The 23,177-nt window shown below is 41.3% G+C and overlaps 1 protein-coding gene across 7 annotated transcripts in view; it reads left to right on the forward strand.

Moving 5' to 3' along the window:
• Positions 1–23,177, forward strand: part of RBMS1 (RNA binding motif single stranded interacting protein 1) — a 253,204-nt gene that overhangs the window by 79,806 nt on the left and 150,221 nt on the right. For 2 of the 7 annotated variants that reach the window (XM_066279071.1, XM_066279073.1), the window contains exon 1: positions 18,278–18,701. The exons of the other annotated variants lie outside the window; for them this stretch is intronic. In XM_066279071.1, the coding sequence (XP_066135168.1) occupies positions 18,633–18,701 (69 nt within the window). In that variant the 5' untranslated portion in view covers positions 18,278–18,632. Of the gene's footprint in view, positions 1–18,277; positions 18,702–23,177 lie in introns of those variants that run through there. 7 annotated transcript variants of the gene reach the window in all.

Below are 23,177 nucleotides of genomic sequence, written 5' to 3' on the forward strand. Positions count from 1 at the left end.
GAAGTGCCTTTAAATTCTTCCACTTCAGCCCTGGCTGGTTGGCTCAGAAGAAGAGGGTCGGCCCAGTGTGTGGAAATCCCAGGTTCGATTCCTCATCAGGGCAAACAGGAGGAGCACCCATCTGCTTCTGCACCCTTCCTCCTCTCCTTCCTCTCTGTCTCTTTCTTCCCCTCCTACAGCCAAGGCTCCACTGGAGCAAAGTTGGCCCAGGCGCTGAGGTTGACTCCATGACCTCTGCCTCAGGTGCTAGAATGGCTCCAGTTGCAGCAGAGCAACACCCCAGATGGGCAGAGCATCGCCCCCTGGTGGGCATGCCGGGTGGATCCCAGTTGGGCGCATGTGGGAGTCTGACTGCCTCCCGCCTCTAATAAAATAATAATAATAATAATAATAATAATAATAATAAATTCTTCCACTTCATGCTGCCCCATTTAAGCAGCTATATATAATCTTAGGGATGTAAGGGAAGCAGGCATTTTGTTGACCATACTGCACATAGGAACGAAGATTAAGATCTTTCATATGGATCTCAAGACTACTTTTTTGGGGGATGGGGCTGTTAGATATTAATTATATGTCTGAAAAGATTGTCAATTTCTGATTATCTTCAGACAACCATCCATTCTATGTTCATTTTTAAATTCCCTACCTTACTATAGCTGCTCCTCTTTTAGCTTTTGGTTGCTCAGGATATAAAAATAAACACTAGGAAAGATTTCTCAATTCTTCATTCCTTTCTTAGCTTTCTTCCCCCCCCTTTCTTTATGTAAAAGAGATGGCTGAAGTTTATTCTGAAAAATCTTGCCTAGATTCTGCCATTTCTATAATAGTTTATGAGAAAAAGGTAGACATAATTAGACCCAAATGTGTAATTATTCTTTCCTTTAAAAAATGTTCGGCTAAAACTTGGGTCGAAGAAGAACCTTTTGAGAAGCAGTTTGAAATTCAGTCGCAGAGCTTTTCCTCTTGGAGCATGAATGTCCCCAGTTAATGGGCTTTTATTCCTCCTGCTCTTTGAAAATAATCAGCATTCCCAAATGCATTAGGGAGTATTTTCCCTCGTTAGAGAAAAGTGCTTCTCAGAATCTGAATACTTTCTGTGTGAAAACAAAACAAAATAGATAGTGAAAGTGCTGCATGTGTATGAGGAAAAATTTTCTTTTTAATTTTATGAAATTGGACTTCTAAGTCAATAAATTTAAAATAAGTTTTGCTTATAGAGTTGCAACTGTGCACTGGGCAGTGAGCTAGACTTCTAGTTCTTACGCTTAGATTCCAGTGAAACACACAAATAAATATAACCGAAGTACATTCCAAGTGGCCATAGGAGGCAGCATATAGATTTCAGTGGTGACATAAGAGAGAGAGAGAGAGAGAGAGCGCCGTGAGTGCTGACCAGGGGAAATAAAGGCTCACAGAAGTTTGAACTATGAGTCTGGATTCCTACATAGAAAAGCCAGGATTGGCTCTCTAAATTTGAACCCCTTTGCTTAAGGTGATTACTGAAGTGCTAATCATGGGTGAACCCGTAGACGGAAAAGAATCTAGAGGAGAGGATAAAGAAGGCAAAGGAGGACCACCAAAGGAACAGACATATTGGAGTTCCATGAAGATGAGTTACAGAACTAAGTCATGTTGGATGAGAGCTAAATGGCTGGACTCGGTGACTGTTAGAGGCAGAAGCCAGATTACAGTGGTCTGAACTAGAATGGGAACTGGAGACCTACAAACTTCCTCTGATGAATGGTCTTTTTAGAACTCTGGCAATGAAAGAAAGAAGGAATAAAGTAGCTTACAAAGCAAAGAAGCATTTCCTGACTTGAGTAAATTGGTGGTGGTGGTGGGAGCCATTGCATCTGTTGTTCTACATCCTCAAAGGGAAACATATTAATGTATTACCTTTATAGTAAAATAGTTAATTAGCCAAGAAGAAAGAAAGGAAGGAAAGAAAAGAAAGAGAGGGGGGGGGAGGGAGAAAGGGAGAAGGAAGGAAGAAAAGACCAGTATAGAAATTGGCTTGGAGAAGAGGTGAGAGTGATAGGGAAAGTAATAGGGAAATTCATTTGAAATCAAGGATACAAGTGGCAACCTACATCTTGAAAATAACTGGCAACATACAGTAACTAGGTAGAGAAGGCTCAGGAAAAAATATATACATACGTGCATGCACACACACACATATATTTGAGAATTCATGCAAATAATGTCAAATGATGTCTGCCTTATTATTTGACAGTGAAGAGTGAGATTGAAAGTTTGAGGGAAAAAATAAAAGGTATGGAATTCATTCTGTGTAATATGGGCTAGGGAATCACTTGAAAATGAGTAAGCCCTGGCCGGTTGGCTCAGCGGTAGAGCATCGGCCTAGCATGCGGAGGACCCGGGTTCGATTCCCGGCCAGGGCACACAGGAGAAGCGCCCATTTGCTTCTCCACCCCTCCGCCGCGCTTTCCTCCCTGTCTCTCTCTTCCCCTCCCGCAGCCGAGGCTCCATTGGAGCAAAGATGGCCCGGGTGCTGGGGATGGCTCTGTGGCCTCTGCCTCAGGCGCTAGAGTGGCTCTGGTCGCAACATGGCGACGCCCAGGGTGGGCAGAGCATCGTCCCCTGGTGGGCAGAGCGTGGCCCCTGGTGGGCGTGCCGGGTGGATCCCGGTCGGGCGCATGCGGGAGTCTGTCTGACTGTCTCTCCCTGTTTCCAGCTTCAGAAAAATGAAAAAAAAAAAAAATTGCCTGAAAATGAGTAAAATGAATGCCAGGCTTAAGTGAAATTTTGTGAAGCCCAAGAGCATTGTTATGATTTGCAGTTATCAGCCACTTGGGAGGAGAAATAGAAAAACCTGATGGTCAAAAGCACTCACCTGAAATAATGAAAGGACTGGGAGTACTAGAAATAACAAACTGGTGTTCAGAGGCGGATTTAATAGTGGGCGCACCGGGCGCATGCCCTGGGCCCCGACTTCTGAAGGGCCCCACAAAACCCCAATTTTACACTTTTTTCTAATATAAGGGGTCCAATATTTTCTTCTGCGCTCGGGGTCTCAACAGACCTTAATCCATCTCTGCTTGTGTTGCCAGATTTGGGGATTTAAATTGGCTGGAAGTAAGTGAAATGGGGGTGATGGTGTTGGTGTTGGTGATGGTGATGCCCTGGTAGAACAGAGGAATGGAAGAATAAAGAGAAGGAAGCGAAGCTTATATTTCCACATCTGCAGTGAGAAGAGTAATGCTGGGTGTGAAGAGGAATGGAACAGTGCCTCTAAAATACTTGTAACAATACCTGGCACATACTACAGGTTCAAAACTGTTATATAATACTATTATTTTTATTAATACGAGTGCAGAAGAGATGGAAAATGGAAAATTTAGAACTTGATGACATGCAATGATGTTAGTCATTGAAGCAAAATGCATATGCAGGTTTTCTTGGAGTGGAGTTTAAGGACCTTTAAGGTTGGGTTTTATATGAGATGATATCACCAAGGGAATGCTCTTAGCAATGTGCTAAATCATCTGAAGGGAAGTATATTTATTCTAAAGTCAGAAATGATGGTAACTAATCGTTATAATTTAATAAACTGAAGTGTCTTTTATTTGCTTCTGCCAAAAACTCTGTAAGAGCGATACTGTCTTTTTCCCTTTTACAGTTAAACAGATGTATGTGAAGTTTGCTAAACTAGCAAATGGTAGAGTTCTCTTTTAACACGGCAGTTTTTGTTGATCGGCAGTGCCTGTCTACTACCTCGTGGTATAAATGGCAACAGCAATCTGTAGATCATAGACCGAAATTGAGTCCCACTCAAGGGCTGTGCAGATGTCTCTTGTTGTCGGGAGGGAAGAAGAATCAACAGTGGAATTTCAGGGGAAGTTGTATCATCAATATCCCCTAATTTTTGTGAGCAGTGTATATATTGGTACTATTTTGGGTTTTAATAAATGTACGCTCACCCTGAAGAAAACATTTAATCATTTCCAAGCCCTCTTAGATCAAGAGGCTGTAATTTTTATGTATTGTATAGCAAGCGTTCTTTTTTTTTTAAATAGTAAAGCATTAATATCTGTAATATATGTGCTTAAGTATTTATATATACATATGGAGAGAGGGGGAGAGAGAGATTGAGACCACAAATACACGCATCCAAGTGCAGGAGTGCTGAATTCAAATATTTGTCTTTTCTTGGTTCCTGTAACCATTCTGGTTCATTCTTTATAACAGTGTTTTCCAGGTAAGAATGGGAGTGTGTGTCCTTATCACATCTGAGTCAGAAGCATGTAGAAGTAAGACACAGCAACTGATGAATATACAGTATTCTTCAGGTGTGCTGGATTAGGAAAGTCTGAGAGTCAATGATTTATGGTGAAGCTGGGTCAATAAGTACTTGCCTTTTGATGTAGTAAGTAGTGGAGAGTACATGGTCAATCTCGGCCATGGTTTCTTCAGTAGAGGAGTTCATCTTGTAAAGAAACTAAACTGACCTGATTTAGGCACTGTTGTAGTCTTTAGAAAATAAGTGAGAGGTCTTAGAAAATAGATGAGAGTAGGAAAAACTCCAGGGGTGGACCATGAGTTGTGATTTCAACAGAGTCAACAGAGAGAGGGTTGAATGTGGTTTGGCTGATGGAAAAACAGAGGCTGTTTCCTGGCAAAACTCAGAACCAGGAAAGAGTAAGTTTAAGTGCACGGGCAGCCAAAACACATCGTAGCAGGAAGAGAGGTAAAGGTGGGGCGAGTTAGAAAGTAGAATGCTTTTCAAGTGATGCTCAGAAATATGCATTTCATATGGGAGTTTTAGGAAGTATAATGATAACGGAAGAGGTCATAAAATAATTACTTTGGAAGCAGCATACACAACAATTTAGAATAAATAAGGACCAGTCAGAGAAAGAAGTAAACGATGTTCCAGTAGTCCTAGCTTGAGGAAACTATAGATAAAAGATATGGAAAAGGAATAGAGTAAGAGCCATAGAGATGCTGCTAATTTAGAAATAGTGCATTTTCATTGTTGAGTGCAGAAACTGGCTGAATTCTGTTAAATCACTTGGATTTTTAATGTTTTGCAACAGAATCACTGTTAACCTTTGTACTATTCATACTGTAGTCTCACATTTCAACTTTAAAATTTTTTTTCTGTTTTCTTTTTTAGATTCATGGAGAAAAGGGTAAAATGAGCAGATAAATTAGTAATTTTAAAGAAAACTTATAACCAGCTATGTTGTCACTTTGTAGGTGTTGGAACACCAAAAATCAATTTCTTTGGTTTTGGGGATCCTCTGAAAATCAAACTCACATGTCTGTTAGTATACTGGTATCATATAAAAATAAGCTAAGTGTGGAAACTTTTTCAAACATATGCTAAAGTAGAAAGAATAGCTTCAACAATTATCAACAATTTGTCCATTCTTATTTACTGATGGAATTTTAAAAAAATGTTATATTATGTAATTGAAAATCATGTAGTTTATTTTTTTCTAAGAGTTTGTAGACCAACTTAAAATTTTTTGGTGATCATCAAAAACATAAATTATGATTTTTTTTAAATAAAGGGGGAACACAGATATAGAAACAAAGAAAAAAAACAGTTCCTACAGTGATTTGCAGTATTTTATAGCCTGATATACTTAACAATGTCCATGGTAAATAGCTTAAATGAATTCTAAGACTTCTATAAAGAATCTCTAAAATAAAATGTATTTTTAAATCACTCAAGAGATCATTAATTACAGAACCTGGTATGATTTTCTTTAATACTGAAGGAGTTTAAATTTATAAATTATGTAACTTATAAATTGTAATTTATAATTTGAATAAACCACAAAATCATAAACTTGTTTTATGAAATAATATCTGTTTGAATAGGACTTGCATGCATTTTGAACATATTATTCATTCATTCATTCATACATTTATTGGACCAATATTTGGATGCCTAATATATGCCAGGCCCTGAGTTAGGGTCTTGGGTTCTGTTAATGGTTTGATGTGTTAATGATTCTTATGAGATAATTTTCCATGTGAAATCAATTACAATTTAAAATTTTAATTTATTATTATTATTTTTAATTTATTTTTTAGTGAGAGAGAATGAGACACAGAGAGACTGACAGACAGGAAGGGAGAGAGATGAGAAGCATCAACTCGTAGTTGCATCACTTTAGTTGTTCATTGGTTGCGTCTCATATATGCCTTGACTGGGGGGCTCCAGCTGAGCCAGTGACCCCGTTGCTCAAGCCAGAGACCTTTTGGCTCAAGCCTGCAACCATGGGGTCATGTCGAAGATCCCATACTTAAGCCAGCTGCCTTGGGGTTTTGAATCTAGGTCCTCAGCATCCCAGGTCAACGCTCTATCCACTGTGCCACCACTGGTCAGGCACAATTTTATTTTATAACAAAGAAAAACATTACAGATGTCAAATTCATATATAATATAATCTCCAAGCTACAGTTTGACCAACCTATAGTTGGTTAATAAATTGACCATTTGGTTTCACTTTTTCCTATCAGCTTTATCTTCACAGCAGCAAAATGACTAAAAGGGAAGTTACATAGTAAGAAGGAGGAAATGCAAGGGGACTAGTCATTCCTGAATAAATGTAAATGATCAGATACTAACATCTACTAAAAGTCACTGTTTCAAGTGTGAACCATTTATATCATTTTCTAAAACTGGGTCATCTTACCTACTAAGTTATTGCTTTTGATTCACTTTGTAGTTCCATATCAAATTTAAGGATTGTGATAACCATCTTAGATACATGTCTTTTTATCTGACTTACCTGATAAACATAAAAATTACTTTTCCTGCCTAAAGCCCTAAGAAGACAGAACTATCACTCCAAGTGCTGCCAAAAGATGGGAATCTATAAGACTCGTAGGTTGGAATTGGTGCTACATGCCAGACAACGGTGACTGATCTTTTGAGTGTGTGTGTGTGTGCGCGCACGCATACATGTTTGTGACTAAAACTTGTTAAAAAGTAACAGTCTAGGGTAAATGTTACTAAGTTATGTTTGCAACTGACAACTTTAAAGCACAAAGAGCAAGAAGTGTGGAGTGGAGAAGTTTGATAAACCTATTGATTTACATTCATCTCCCTTTAACCTTTCTGATATGAATGCATTGTATATCTAAAGCACTATGGGTGATTGTGTGAGGGGGAATGGATGAGGAGGGATGCATTTGTAAGATTAGGGTGGTTTCTCATTGTAACTTGCGGAGACTGTGCCCACTAGTTCTTAGACACTTTCAGGTTTCTTTGGAAAAACTGAGTATGTGAGCATTTACTGGTAACCTTTTAATGGCTCTTTATTCTTCAGAAGGTTAAAAATGAGTGAAAAAATATATTTCTCCAGTGAGGCTGTGAATGTGTGTGCATTTGCATGCATGTGTTCATGTTCCTGTGTGCCATACTGCACAGATTCTTAGACTTACCTGTTTTCACATTACAACAACTCTGAAATCGGGATTCATCTTATAATTTATGATGCCTTATAATTACTATTGTTCATTTATTCAAATGTTAATATCTCGGTTTAATTGTCAAATAGCTTATAATCAGTAGCATCTTAGATTGCATGGTGTACATTTGGTTGTGTCCAGATATTTGTAGGAGATCAATTCCAGAGAGGTTAATAGGACAATTCCCTTTTCCCCAAAAAGTAAAGCAAGAAGATTTATTCTGTCAGTAATAGTGGAGGTCAAGAGAAACCATTTGGTCGTGGAATTTCATTTTCTTAATAAGTTACATTCAGAAACAAAATGTAACATTCATTACAACTCCTCTTATGATCCCAAGTGATTTAAAGATTAGGATGCAAATTCACCATGTTTAAAATAATCTGTAAAGTATAGTCTTTAAAATTTGAACACTCCATAGCTTATATTCATGTCTTTCTAACTTTAGCTAATCATTTTGAAAAGAGGGTGAAAATGATCATTTCTACCATTTGTGTTTGTGTGTATACAAGAGCTAGCTTCCCTCATCCATTCATGCCTCCAACAAAACCTACAATGTAGAACAATAGGTTAAATAACTCATTAGAAATTTACAGACTGTTTTGGTAATCATTATAAGATTGTTAAGCTTTCAGAATAAGACTCCACCCTCATTTTTATGGGCAGGGCAGTATAAAAGCACTGTATAATTACAGAAGACGTAGACTATAGTCCCAGGGTAGAACTATGATCCATAGGCTCAGAGTTGGAGGTTGTTTAACAAAGAACTTTCTAGGCCCTTGATGGCAAACCTTTTTATAAAAACTGCCCACTTTTGTAGTGCTGGATAACCTGGTCTCTCCCGCCCACTAGTGGCCGGTCCAGCTTTCATGGTGGGCCAATCGCAGCGCTGTTTGGTTGCTCTGCTACTGCCCACCACAAAAGCTGGAATGCCCTCTAATGGGCGGGAGGGATCAGGTTGACCAGCACTGCAAAAGTGGGTGGTTTTTATAAAAAGGTTCGCCATCATGGTTCTGGCAATCTAGCTAAACATGGGTAGATGGAAGAATTTATTATTGGTCAGGGTGTCCACCAGAGACAGTAGCATTCACTTCATTACTAAAATATTTATTGACTGAGGACAGGTTGTTTAACCTCCCTGAGGCTATCTCGCCTGTCCAGAAAAAGTAGAGAATGCTTGCCCTGCTTCCTTCTCTGAGACTTGAATGAAGTAATGTATAATAAAACATTTTTGTAAATTATAACATTTTATACATTCATTTTGCTTCTCTGTGTTACTTTATATACACACATAAAATATTTAAAAGTATATATATATTTAAATAGGTCTGTGTGTATATATCCAAATTTATATCCATATATATATGTACAGGTTCTGAAAAATATCTTCAGAAGTTATCTACTTCTTCCTTTTGGCACCTTCTCCAACTTTAAACAGTTTAACAGGATTTTAATGCTTAATAATCTGTTGATTGAAACATCCTCACACAAACATAGATTGGGAGGTAAGGGGAGCGTGGTTCGGGGAGGACCTGTGTAGTAAGTTGTCAGCGTTCTGGGAGTGTTCTTTTATTGTTTGGAATTAGGAATTGCTGATGTCATGATCAGTCATATTGTCATGACAACATCAGAATTTCCTCATTCGCCTTCTCTTTGCTTGGGGAGTATCAACTTGCCACAGGTCTGTCATCAGTTTGCCCCATGTGTTAAGCGTTTTAGATAAACCAGAACAAGTCATTCTTAAAGACACTTAGGGTTGGGAATTTTTGTAAGCTCCTTATGTAGCCCATTTTAGAACTCTTAACTAAATATTCTAATGTTGAAAAGTCTGCCTTCATACATATTCAGCTGAATAGAAATTCATTTCTAATCCTATATTTTCTTGTTTGAACCTTTATAATTCAGTGGAGAATGAAAAGCTTTTCAGCATCCCCACTTACTTGAAGGATGTCATTAATTATTCCATTATCATCCTCTTCAGGCAAAACAGACCTAATATAATGGTATAGAAAAAAGAGGAAACGGACCTAATTCTTTTTTTGTGTTTTGAATATTTGAAAACCTGACTTGTGCTATGGATCCCAGGTTTTGGATAGACATTGCTTATGTTCCCTCACCATTTAGGAATGTCTTATGCTAACCTCTTGTCATTCTTAGCTTATATGAGGGTTTTGTTTGTCTCAGGTACAGTTATTCACCCTGTGTGGTCAAAGTTATCATTCCAACAGTTATTTTTACTCATGGGAAGGAGGTGGTCACTGTAGGTTCAGTTCTGTTTTTCAGGTTTAGATATTTTTTTTGGTGGGGCGCTATAGTTTTCCAAAAATTCTTTTTATTTCCTAAGTACTTTTGGTCTCTTCCCAGGTCATATAGCAAAAGATAGAAGTGATTACCTATTTCCACAGCATATCAGCCCCTCCGTTCCTCACCTCAGTTCTTATCCTTTACTTATAGTTTGCCCATATCCAATAGGTGATTATGTTACTCCCATCTCTTTAGGTAAGCTGTAATTTCAAAAATCACCTAATATATTCTTTGTACTTTGTAAGTTTTACTGAATTCATGGAAAGTTTATTGAATTATCATTATGTATTCTGAAAGTAAGCACTTACTTTCTTATAGGCTTGCTACAAGAATGGAGCACAGTCAAGGAGCATAGAGGATTGAGGCATCCATCTCTAGTTGACTGTCCTTTATTTTGTTATAAAATTTGAACTACAGTTACAAATTCAGTATCATATAAACCAAAGCAAAACAAACATCTTGAATTTTTAATTCATATAGTTTCTCTTCCTCCATTTGTTTTCCCTTTGGAAAGAATAAAAACTCATGTACCTATTTTTATACAAAAACATGAAAAAAAATTGAACTTATAGAAGATGCTTCTGCTAGTAGGAATTTGAGTAAGTATTGAATTTTATTAGCTATTCTGCAGGAGCAGAATTTATGAATAGATTATATCCTTTTTTTTTTTTAGTGTAAATTGTTTCAAATTTGGAGACTGTTTTGGCATAAAGAAAAATGTTCTAAAAGGTGATAGGATTTTAGGCATCTATGAATTAAATAATGGAAGTTGTTTGCTAATATGGTCTCTCATTATTTTTTAAGGGAAAAATATGTTCCTAGTCCAGTTAAGGATTCAGGAAATCCTTTTCACCTATCACCATCCTGGCTTCTAGAAGGTTGTCTTTCTGCCCCTTTCCCAACTCCATCTCATCAGCCGTTCCAGAAAACAAAAACTAGTTGCAAAGGAAAGGTTACATGTTAACAGCTATCAGTTAAATGAGTTTAGAAGCTCATTTGGCCCAGAATATATATCTGTGCTATTACTATACATTCTAATATTGGAGAGTTTGCCTTCATATTCCACCAAATAGAAATTCTATTGTATATATGCCCATATCCTTTTTTAAGTGACTTGCCCAAGGAGACACAGATTGTAACTGGTGAAGCCAAGATGCATACCCAGGGTTGACCTCTTAAGTTTTCCTCTCTGGGTTTTGGACTTGATCTATGGTAATAGTAATAACAACTCTCATTAGTATTATTTAAACCAGAGACTTTGGAGTTAGAGAAACCTGAGTTCAAACCTCCGCTTCATTATATATTGGATTTATGTGGCCTTGGGAAAGGTACTTAAACCTCTGAGGCTCAGTTTTCTCTCCAGTAAAGTGGGAATCATTCCTCTCTTATTGTGTGCATGGTATGTGTGTATGAGAGAGAGAGAGAGAGAGAGAGAGAGAGAGAGAGAGAGAGAAGAGAGAGGAATGTCCTGAGAAAGTCCCTGGAATATAGTAGTTACTCAATAAATGATAGCTCTTATGTATTAGTTTAACGCAGAGAACCACAGTAGGGTAAAGTCCATTTCTTCTTTTTTGTTCATCAGAATAGGTTTAGAAATCACAAGAATACTGCTTCTGGTAAAACTCATCAGTATATGTCTATGTTTATGTTTTATATATACCTTCTAGGATTATTATAGCTACTGAGCTATAGTTTTATTCTAGTGGTTTCATTTTATGTGTGTCTAGGGAGGCTTTAAGTCTAGAATATGAATCATAAATTTTTTGAAAAGCAAAATAGTAAATAACAAAATATTTCTGCTACTTTAGAAATAGAGTACTTCATCAACTATTTTGTGCCAGGAAAGAACAGAGATTTAAAGAATCTGCTGACCTCGCATTTTCTCTACTTCCCCCTTGCTGGGAGCCAGAGCTTTGTGAGCTATACAGACCCTAAATTTAAATAATTTCCAGTGTGAACTGCTTACATTGACTAATACTACGAGGCTAGATTTTATTCATTAAGGATTGTAATTTGAAATAATGTTGGATGAATTTTCCTCTTAATCTTTCTGTTTTTAATGTGACCCAAAGGAAAAAGGGTGCCTGAAATGCATCAGCCGTGACGGAGGGATAGAACCAGCTATAGGGCTGTTCTTCTGTTGATAGAGGTGTTCTATTCTTATCTCATGGGACATCTCTGCCTCCATTTCTTTTCCTTCCAAGCTTAGCTTTCCTGGTATACTTTCTTTGTAATTTCATTCAAAGGCTTCTTTTCTTCTACAAGGCTCCATAATGGAATGGAGAGGGGGGTCTTCTAGCCATTTGACTTTTCATCATCTGCTCCATTCTGGGAGTACATCAATTAGCCATGATTTCAGCAATGATCACCCCAAATCTATTGATACATCCTCTCTCTCATCCCAGCCCTCTAGCTCAAGTTCTGTTCTTCTGGTTATCTGCACAGTGCTTCTTTCTGAATGTCCCCCAAACAAAACATTTATACAGCTGAGCTTTCCATGCCCATGTTACGTATCCTGTATTGATCTCTCCCTCCTGTGAACTCCCATAGCACATAATTGTCTAGACCACTTGGCTGGTACTTATCATTAAATGCCTTGCATTATTAGTGTACAGCAACTCCAGTGGTATAGGGGTTACAAGTACTCACCTAGGAATTAGAGCATTATTTATAAGGCTTTTTAGAGACACAGTATCATAGATTTGAAGGAGCACAACCCAAAGTCTTTTAACCCTGGCTAGGTCTAAATTTTAATGCTTGTTACTTAACTAGCTCTATGGGTAGGTCAGTCATTCAGTCTTAACTTTTTCCCTCTCATCTGTCAATGGAGCCTAATAACCCTTCAATCTCACAAAGTTGTTAAAATGAAATGAGATATGATTTATAAATGAAAGTCACACTTTCAGATTGTTTCTATGGGACAAATGTCTTCTACATTTAGAATGTCAAATTCCAGTTATTTCAATGCTTGTAAGTCGCAGGTTTTCTCTCTATAAGATTGCAGTCTTCTGCAGGTACCGATTGTTCCAACCTTACTATCCTCATTAGTCGGCTCCCGCCTTACAGGGTGTGCCCATTCACACAGATATGGCCCCAGTCCAAACATAACTTCATTAAAGAAAATGGGACAAAAACCAATATGGGAGAAAGAGTTCAGTGCACCTAGGCTATTGAAAGAGACAGTTTGCCAGAATTGTTTTTGAGGGGGTAACCTTTTAAAGTTAAGCCTGTGGTATAACGGCCTTAAAAAGTATATTCATCTGGCCATTCAACAGTTATCGGAAAGAAGGCCTCCCCTTATCTGAATCTGCTATTTCTACTTCTTGTCAGTTCCAGCTACACCCTTGCTCTGCTCTTTGATGGTCAGCCAGACTTATTAAGCATCAGTTATTTGCACAGTACACCCACTTAAAGCTACAAACCATCACTGTAAAACCTGAAGGAAAAAAAAACAGTAATAACAGCTTCCCTTTCTCTGGGACTCAGAGAGGTTAACTAACTTGCCCAAGTCCATGTGGCTAGTAAGTGGGAAGCTGAAATAGGGAGTTAGATCTGTTTGGCTGTTTTAATTTTGTTCCTGGGATTGCAAAGTCCAAATTCACTTAAGTTATCTGAGGAAGTGGGGAAGGGGTAAGTACACACATGGAGGGGCTATTGTAAGTCTCAAGAGCCAAAGCAGTTCCACGGACTCTGGCTCCCTCCATCATCTAATGGCCAAGAGCTCACCCGCTCCTGGCATCTGTTTTACTCTCTGCTTGCTGCCAGTTAGCTTCCTGTTTACTCATAGTTTCTGCTTCCTCATAACCTTGGCTTGCATATGGTTTTGGCTTTTTGTGACCTCAACTCTACCCCCGTGACTCTTGCTCTTTCTCTGTCCCTTTCCTAACTGGTTTAGCTCTTGGAGTTTTCTGAATCAAATTCCCAAGGTGAGAATCTGATTGGTTCTGCTCATTTTTTTCAATCTCTGGCATGTCATAGGTCACTGACTTGGCTGTAGATTGCCGGCCCTTGGGTCAGATTCCCACAACTTTACCCATCAGCTGAGTTGGGGGAGGAGGGTGATGTAGGACTGCTCAGCAGCAAAGTCTCAGTTTCCTTTTCAGTAGGGTGAGCATGTACAGGATGGATTCCAAAGCCTTTATTCTTACCATGATAATTTGTAGTTTCTCAGAATGTTTCCTTATGTTGCCTGTCTTAAAACCTGTTTGTTTCAAAAGCAATAAACCTTTCCAGATGAATCTCACCACTATTCATCCCTGTAATTACTTACAACTAAGCACTTGTGGATATCTTTAATTGATTATATATTTATATATACACACACAGGTTTCACATTTCTTTTATTTCTCTTAATGTTGGAATTATTTGAGCTTCTGTGACTTCATTACTGTTGGTCCAATAAGTTTGTTATTATGATATATATGTTTGCTCGCTTATAGTTTGTATTGGGTGTGGGGGACAGGCTGTAAGCAGGTCTGGTGGTTATAGCCTAAGGGCTTAGTTTTAAAACTAAGCTTTTCCCCACACCCTTGACTGATTGCATGATGTAGGGTGGTGCACTCTCATGAGGAATCCCATTATGCCTCAGATAAGTAACTTTGTATCAGAGACTTCCTTGTTTGTATATTGGATTAAAGGTTTTGATTTCTACACTAAAAAGTGGGGCAGACCGGCAGCTTGCTCTCTCTTGGTTCCTGAGATTAGCATTAGAGAGGAGAGCAGAGAAAGGCCAGTGGAGGAGGCCAGGAGAAGCAGCCAAGCTGGCAGAGTGCTGGAGGAGAAGCCAGTTTGTGTGGAGTTTGTGCAGAGAGAAGGAGATGGGGAACAGAGGTGAATAAGGCTAGTAAGCTAGAAGCTTTTGGTTCTAGGAAACTTGGATAAATCAGTAGCTTTGTGAGCACTGAATGAGTGGGTTTTGGAGCGCAGTGTGTTTTTATTTGCCCGCCAGGTGCAAGCTAGGATTAAAGATGATGGCCTACCAGTTCTTGGCTCCGCTGTTTCATTACCGTCTGTCTGAATCTAATTTGAACCTGCATGGGCCAGGCAGCTATGATGGTGGCCATGGCTACTGGCTTTACAATTACATTTTATAGTCTTTGAGGGTGGGAAATCTATCTTTTCCTTTCTTTGTAATGCTCTACTTGTAAAGAGTGTAGCCCCTACCTAAGTCTAGAACTCATGAACCCTGGCTGGTAGATTTTTTTCCCCATTTGTTAGTGTTTGTTTTTTTTAAATATATGCTTGTGTTCTCTCCTAGTATGTCATTCACCATTATAACACATTACATTTTGTTGATACTTTTTGTATTCTTAAAAATAGAGTCCTTTTAATATTCTTTTAGTTGTCTTAGTATAAATATATGTTGGGCAGATAGAGTATATTATGCTCACTTTGTTAAATATGACGCTGCCCACGAAGAGGCCGTTGCCCAGGTGATATTAATGTGTGTTGAGAATCCTTGTAGCCTGGGGCTTGGTTTTGGGATTAAGCCTTTCCCACCCCATTTTGATGTGGGGTGGTACAATCCAATCATGCCTCAGAGAAGTGACTTTGTATTAGAGACTTCCCTACTTTGTATATTGGATTAGAGGTTGTGAAGCTATAGTATAAAGTGGGGGCAAAACGGGAGTTTGCGCTCTTGGTTCCTGAGATTATCATGAGAGAGCAGAGGAGAGCAGAGAAAGGCCACGTGGAGTAGGCCAGGAGAAGCAGCCAAGATGGCGGAGTATTGAGTGAGAGGCCAGTTTGTGTAGAGTTTGTATTTGGGATAAGGAAGGCCCGGGGTTTGAGCTTGGCAGCCGTGCCTCCTGGCTTTACATTATATTTTATCTAGTACTATAATTCTTTTCATATTCTAACTTAAAATTTGTCATCACTGAAAATCTTGTCTTACTTTGTAAAGCAATTGGAGGTTATCAAGTCAAGTTTTAGCAGTCTAGAATAGCACAATATCCAAAATATCATGACCTTAGAGTACAGCCATAGAAAAATTAATCTACACTGTTCTTTTGTGGTTGAGGTTGTGGTTTCCTAAGAGACCAGTCATGACAACTGAGGGTGTATGTGGAATTTTCCCCAAAGATGACAGGTCTGAATTGTGAGCAAATTGGGCATTAAGTTCTCAGGAAAAGGCATTTATGAGTTGAACAGTTCTACCTAAAACTTTATACTTGTGGTTGATAACTTGCTGTAAAGGGTCTGTTGGGCAGATAAAATATATTATGCTCACTTTGTTAAAGATAGCGCTGCCCACCTGGAAGCCCATTGCCCAGGTGATATTAATGTGTGTTGGGGGTGGGCTGTGGGCAGGCAGGATCCTTGTAGCCTGGGGCTTGGTTTTAGGACTAAGCCTTTCCCACCCTTTTTAATGTGGGGTGGTACAATCCCATCATGTCCCAGATAAGTGACTTTATATTAGAGACTTCCCTATTTTGTATATTGGATTAAAGGTTTTGATTTCTGCACTATAAAGTGGGGCAGACCAGGAGCTTGCTTTCTCTCTGTTCCTGAGATTAGCATTAGAGCAGATAGCAGGTTGGAGAGCAGAGTAAAGCCACGTGGAGGAGAGGAGAGGCAGCCAAGATGGTGGAGTGCTGAAGGAGAAGCCAGTTTGTCCAGGGAGAAGGAAGGAGATGGGGAACAAAGGAGAATGAGGCTAGTGAGCTAGAAACCTTTGATTCTAGGAAACTCAGGTAAGTCAGTAGCTTTGTGAGCACTGATTGAGCCCAGTGTGTGTTTACTTGCCTGCCGGGTACAAGCTAGGATTAAAGATGATGGCCCACCAGTTTTTGGCTTTGTTGTTTCTTTATCGACTGTTTGAATCTAATGCAAATCTGCATGGGCCAGGTGGCTGTGATGGTGGCCGTGGATCCTGGCCTTACAGGGTCCTAGTGAGAGGAGACAGAAAAGGGACAGCCAAAAACAATTATAAATGCATGGAGTAGCAAGAAGTAGTTCTAGCATGTATAACCTGAATGTTAGTCATGCTAAAGGACAGAATGTTAGTCACTTTAAAGGACAGGTAGGTTTCTGTGAATTTTTAGCAAGTTCTTAACTTGACCATTGTGTGCCTAGTACTGTGCCCAGGATAAGTCTTTTTTGTTTTTTGCTGTTGCTTCTCTTTTAATGAAAAAGAATTAGAGATTACATGCATACTTTGTGTATATGGTTTTGATTAGGTGAGACTTGCTAGTGCTCATCACTTTCGCTGGAGAGTATTAGGAGCACCCTGGAGTGTGGAGATGGCCCAACGTCACCAGCAGGATGAATATTTGTCAGTTTTATGCTCCTGGACAAATCCTTGCATGGCCACAGCTTTGCAAGAAGACTAGATTTTTATAGGGCACGTTTTGTTTTCCTTCTGGCAGCCAGAAGTTGAGTGCCTTGATTTCTTAGTCGAGTTATGATTTTTCATTATCAGGGCAGATGGCCCTTTCCAGGAAGATGTTAGAGGCCAGATTCCAAGGAAGGACTGTAATATTCGTCACAGTGATATTACCCTGTAATACTTACAGTTGAATAGGCCAAGTTGAAAGATGTCAAGCCTGTCCTGGTGGCCTATCCAGAGAAGGCGTGCTCTGCCTGTGTGACTTGCTGTAGAGGCCTTGTGCATTGCAGATTCTAGGCTTGACACACCAACGCAAAGGTGATCCAGAAAAGTGGCATCTTGAGCCGCCTGAGATAATTTCAAACTGGGAAACAAAGCAAACTACTTCCTCACTTTGTCCCTCCTTCTCCCCCCCCCCTTTTTTTTGCAGTTTCTGTGTCCCTTCAATAGAATACATTTGTGTCGCATCTAATAATTAACATAGAAGGATTACACTGTTCCAGTCTTCTGGAAGTCTTAACAGACCAATGGCCTTAAATGCTTTTCATCCTTTGGTACTGGCATCTTGAAGGTAAACTCGCAAACTCGGGGGTAGGAATGAAGTACGGAACTATACATGCGTATTTGCGGTGAGGGCGTGGGGAGTGGAAACCTGTTTCACTGCTAAATTTTAGCACAAATTGCGGACAGGGATTTGCAGGGGTTTGATGATCGAGTGTTGGTTTGTTCCTTGAAGTAAGAGTAGATGGCTCGCACCTTTTCTGAGAGTGAAGGGTGGGGGATAGTTTGGAAGGATCAAAGAAAAGAGAGGAGACCCGGGACCCATTCGCTTCTAGCCGAGGTGTCAGAGTGATCCCCGAAGTGATGCCCTTAAAAGGGGCTTCGAGCAGGGGTGCAGAGCTGCGCTGGTGCTCAGGCAAAGAGACCAAAGGGGGAAAAGAAAAGAGAGGGTGGCTACTCCAAAGAATGTGCGGCACGCGGGGAGCCAGACCCAACCATTGCACCAGAGCGGGGGCGCCGGCAGCTCCCCCGGCCGAGCAGCCCCGGCCCCGGCCCCGAGCCCGGGAGGGAGCGCGCGGGGGCCGCCCGGCCCGCGGGGCTGCGGGCGCGGCGCCCAGCCGTAGGGCGGGGAGGCGCGGGTGGGCCTGGGCGCGGCGCAGGGCGGTGCGCCGCCGCCTCCCCGCCCCCGGCCGGCGCGCTCTCAGGGCGGTGGTTGAGGCCACGGTAGGTGGGGACGCGGCGGCGCTGCTCCTCTGCTGCCGCCGGGAGAGTCCGCGGCGCCGCCAGCTCCGCGCGCGAACTCCCGTCCATGGCACGCAGGGCGGCGGCCGCCCGAGCTGTCCCGGTCTCGCCCGCCGCCGCCGCCGCCGCCGCCGCCGCGCCGCACTTTTAGACGAGTCCCGAGGTGGAGGGCGGAGAAGTCCGCTCTCAGCTGCAGCCCCCGCTGGCCGCCGCCGCGCGGCGAGAGGGAGTTCCCGGGGCGGCCGCGGCCCCCGCCGGCCCCCTCCCTGCGCCCTCCCCCTCGCGGCGAAGCTGCCCCGCGCCCGCCACGATGATCTTCCCCAGCGGCAGCGGCAACCCCGGGGGCAGCAGCAACTGCAGGACGCCCTACCGCAAGCAGGTGAGGCGGTGGCGGGGATGCCGCGGGGAGGCCGGCGGCCCCGTGCTACAAAGGACGGCAGCGCCGGGCCGGACCCCGCTCGCCTCCTCGGCAGGACCGGGCAGGGCGGTGACCTTGTTTCGGAAGGAGGCGGCCCGCGGGGACGGCCCCGGCTGGTGACCTTAGCAGGGGAGATGCCCTCGCCCCCGCCAGCCGTGCCGGAGGAACGCGGAGAAAGGGGAAGGGGCGGAGAGGCGGCGGGAGCTGGAGCGCGCAGGGCTGGGGGCTTCGCCGGGCTCTGCAACAAGTTTGGGTTTTTTTTTCTGAAACCTTTGTCTGTACGAGAGTACGATAATAAGTCATAACATGGATTTACAACAGTCTTTACTTGGAACCTCAAAGAAGCTGCCTGATTCGTAGGAAACCCGGAAGACCAATGTGTGTGTGTGTGTGTGTGTGTGTGTGTGTGTGTGTGTTTGCGTGCCCCCCCCATGTATATTTAAAAACGAGAAAAAAAAAAGGAGAGGAAACAGGAACTTCTACTGTCACTTTCTCAAGGTTTTCAGTTTTCAGAAGCACAGGGAAATCCTGTGACATCCTAGTTGCAGAGATACTTGGATAAGCCTGAGTCATACACATGCCTTTTCTTATTTTAAAACCGTTTCATACATTTTTAAACAAATTGGCCTCTTGGTTAGATCAAAATTCCCTGCCGGAAAAAAGAGTGAAGCCAGGAGCTTATAGTCACGGCCTTTTGTTTTGTTTTTCATCTTTGTTTTTAAAAGAAGGGTACTGAAGCCATGTTGTGATAAATCTCACAGAGCCTTTCAGGCAGCAGCAATAACAAAACCTGGCTTTAAATTATGTAAAAAATGCAGGTCTGTTTAGAAAAGGTTAAACTGATTTAGAGGTCAGTGGCAAGATGCTTGTTGAGAAAACAAAAACAAGATTGCAGATATTTTTCTTCCATAATAAATCTCTTGTCTATATCCTTAGCCACTGAGACAAATCAATTAAGTTATTATCCCAATAATGATACAAGAGAACTATATCTTTCCATGCAGACCATGGCTCTGTTAAAATCATGACAGATGACAGTGATGCCTGGTGGCTTTCCTGAAAGCATTCACAGGGTTATTGATTGTGTTTAGTCCCTTTTTGTTCTCAAAGTCATTGCGGGGGGCGGGGGGGGGGGGGGCTTATGTCCTAGCTTTAGTGTATTTGAAAGTAGGACTAATTTTGTCAAACAGTTATGGTGTCAAAAAGTATTTTCTGTTCTTTGGTTAGTTTTTTCTTAAAAAAAAAAAAAAAGGCAGTAAACACACCCTGGGTCTGTGTGCCCCTGCTGTACGAGTTAGTGGAACTTTTACCTGGCTTAAGAAAACCTCTCTCCTTTAATTCATAGTCATAGTCGTCGTCATCATCATCATCGTCGTCATCATCATCATCATCATCATCATCATATGCCCTGGCCGGTTTGTTTAGTGGATAGAGCGATAGAGCGTTGTCCAGGTGTGCAAGGTCTCAGGTTTCATCCCGGGTCAGGGCACACACTAGAAGGAATCAATGAGTGCACAACTAAATGGAACAACTAAGTGAAACAGCGAGTTGAGCCCCCCCCCCCCCCCCGCCCCAAGTCAATGGGAAAATTAAAAAAAACCCCTGCGTTTGTGGGGAGCTGATGTATATGCTAAAATTGTCAAGATTCAGAAACAAGCATCTCTAAACTTCATGTGGCCTCATTTAAAATAAATGCCCTCGGGTCCAGCACACATACACATGAACTTCATAAATGAAGCCAGTTTACAATAAATATTCTTATCCCGAACCCTCCTCCTCCACCCACCTCACTCTACCTGAAAAGGGGGCTAATTGTGTAAAGACCTTGTATATTCATTTATTTGTTTTCAAAACCTGGCGGGGTGTTAGCTTTGAAATGGGGAAAAAGCTCTGAGGGCGAGGCCTTTTGCTGTGAGGGGCTGGAGGTTTTGTGTGTGGAGGGGGACAGCCTGCTGGTCTGGAGCACGCTGATAAGATGCTCTTCTTTTCACGGGGTTCTCCTCAGATTCAGAGGCTAAAAGGGCTGACTGAATCAGAAAAACAAACAGACTTTCTTCTTTCTATAGGCAGAGAAAGAAGTGAATGTGTAGGCATTATACAAGACACAAGACCCCGAGTACCAGTGGTATTTGAGTCAAAGGTTTCTTTTGTTAGTGTTTAGCCATTCACTGGAAAAGCACACTTCCAGCACGGGGGACCTGCTTACCATGAGTGACTTTGTGATCTCATCCTGGCTTAGTCTAAACGAGAAGTCTAATTATTGCTTTTTATAAGGTTATGTGATGTTCAGCTTGCACCTTTCAATTCATACAAGTTGGTTCATTTTGATGAAAGAATGGTAACTTTTAGGTATATAATGCAGTTTATCTTTAATGTAGGAATATATAATCAGCTGTTAGAGCTGATTATGGATAATTATCCTGAGGGAAAAAATTGAATGTGAGGAATACTTAAAAATTACATTTGGAAAAAATGTAATGAGACAGAATCATACTTGTATACAGTATACATACATATAATATATATGCATATAACATATATGTAAATACACACACACACATGATAGTAGTAGCTAGCCATCATTGAGCACTTACCTTATTGCCTGCTGGTTCCTGTTCTAAGTACGTTTGGTGGATTAACTCAGTTATTTTGATAGTCTTATGAGGCAAGTAATAATATTTCTCTTTCACAGTTAAGAAAACTGAGGCAGCCCTGGCCGGTTGGCTCAGTGATAGAGCGTCGGCCTGGCGTGCAGAAGTCCTGGGTTCGATTCCCGGCCAGGGCACACAGGAGAAGCGCCCATCTGCTTCTCCACCTCTCCCCCTCTCCTTCCTCTCTCTCTCTTCCCCTCCCACAGCCGAGGCTCCATTGGAGCAAAGATGGCCCCGGAGCTGGGGATGGCTCCTTGGCCTCTGCCCCAGGCGCTAGAGTGGCTCTGGTCCTGGCAGAGCACCGCCCCCTGGTGGGCGTGCGGGGTGGATCCCGGTCGGGCACATGCGGGAGTCTGTCTGACTGTCTCTCCCCGTTTCTAGCTTCAGAAAAATACAAAAAAAAAAAAAAATTAAATTAAATTAAATTAAGAAAACTGAGGCAGGTAATAATAATATCTTCACTTGACAGTTTAGAAAACTGAGGCATTGTTTAAGTAACTCGCCCAATCTGTACAATCTAAAGTGCAGAGCCAGAATTTGGACCCTGGCAGTCAAGCTCTTAAAAGCACCACACTGTAAATGCTTGCTTATAGGCAAATCTCAGAAACTTGTCCAGAGCCCATCTGCATCACTGCCCATTACCAGTCTAGCTTCAGAAGTCCAGGTTAGGGATGGGTTCCTTCCACTATTATGTGCATGTGTGTGTGGGTGTGTGTGTGGGGGGGTGGAGTCTGTGAGGTTGGAGGTGAAGGATGAGGTAAATGAATGATGGGGGATTAGTGATATTTGGAAGCAGCATTGAAGTAAGAATTTTGGCTGTTGAAAGTACAATTTCTTTTTAAAACTTTATATTTTACATGTATAAGAGTCAACCTGTTTCAGTCAAAGCAGGGATGGGTGGTATTCATCCCCTTCCTGCCCCAGGTAGTGTATTGAGGGCATCTAGGATCTCTGGCAACATCTAGGAGAAACAGGATTTTCCTGCCCCACAGGCCTCAGAGCACATTAGAAATATACCTGCCCAGCCTGACCTGTGGTGGCTCAGTGGATAAAGCATGGACCTGGAACGCTGAGGTTGCTGGTTCGAAACCCTTGGCTTGCCTGGTCAAGGCACTTATGGGAATTGATGCTTCCTGCTCCTTCCCCCTTCTCTCGCTCGCTCTCTATCTTCTCACCCTCTCTAACATAAATAAATAAAAATCCTGAAAAAAGGAAAAGATACCTGCTCATCTCAGGTATCAAAGTGAGAGGCTTTTGAGTGGAGTGATAACCCAGTAAGCAGAATCTAGACAAAAATAGTTGGTTCAGGTCTTACTGGAGAAATGTCCTATTATTATAGACAGTGACTTTTAAACACATAGATATCCCTTAAACAAATCCAGTCTGATTATGTGGAAACGGTATCCCCACAGCCAAAACAAAAATCATTTACCAGGATTTTTGTAGTTGTGCAAATACTTTAGTGTGTTTCAAAAAAAAAAAAAAGCACTGTATGCTGAAAAGCCTATAAATGTAGAAAATGAATTTCCATTAACAATTATTTTATTAACTACTTCTTTCTTCATGTTTCCTTCCACTTTGGAACTGCTTTCTTGCGGTAGTTGATTCATTTGGTTTTTACAAATCATGGTGTACAGCAAGCCCTTTTTTGCTAAGTAATGTATTCTGGTGGTTTACAATGGGATTTGGGGGGAGGAGGGTGAATGCAAGAATTTTCATGGATGTCTATATATTTCTTGTTCTTTACAAATGATCTTGCCAGCTAATAGCTGTACTTGTTAAATGT

Source organism: Saccopteryx bilineata, chromosome 5 (genome assembly GCF_036850765.1).
Source record: "Saccopteryx bilineata isolate mSacBil1 chromosome 5, mSacBil1_pri_phased_curated, whole genome shotgun sequence".
Lineage (NCBI taxonomy): Eukaryota > Metazoa > Chordata > Mammalia > Chiroptera > Emballonuridae > Saccopteryx > Saccopteryx bilineata.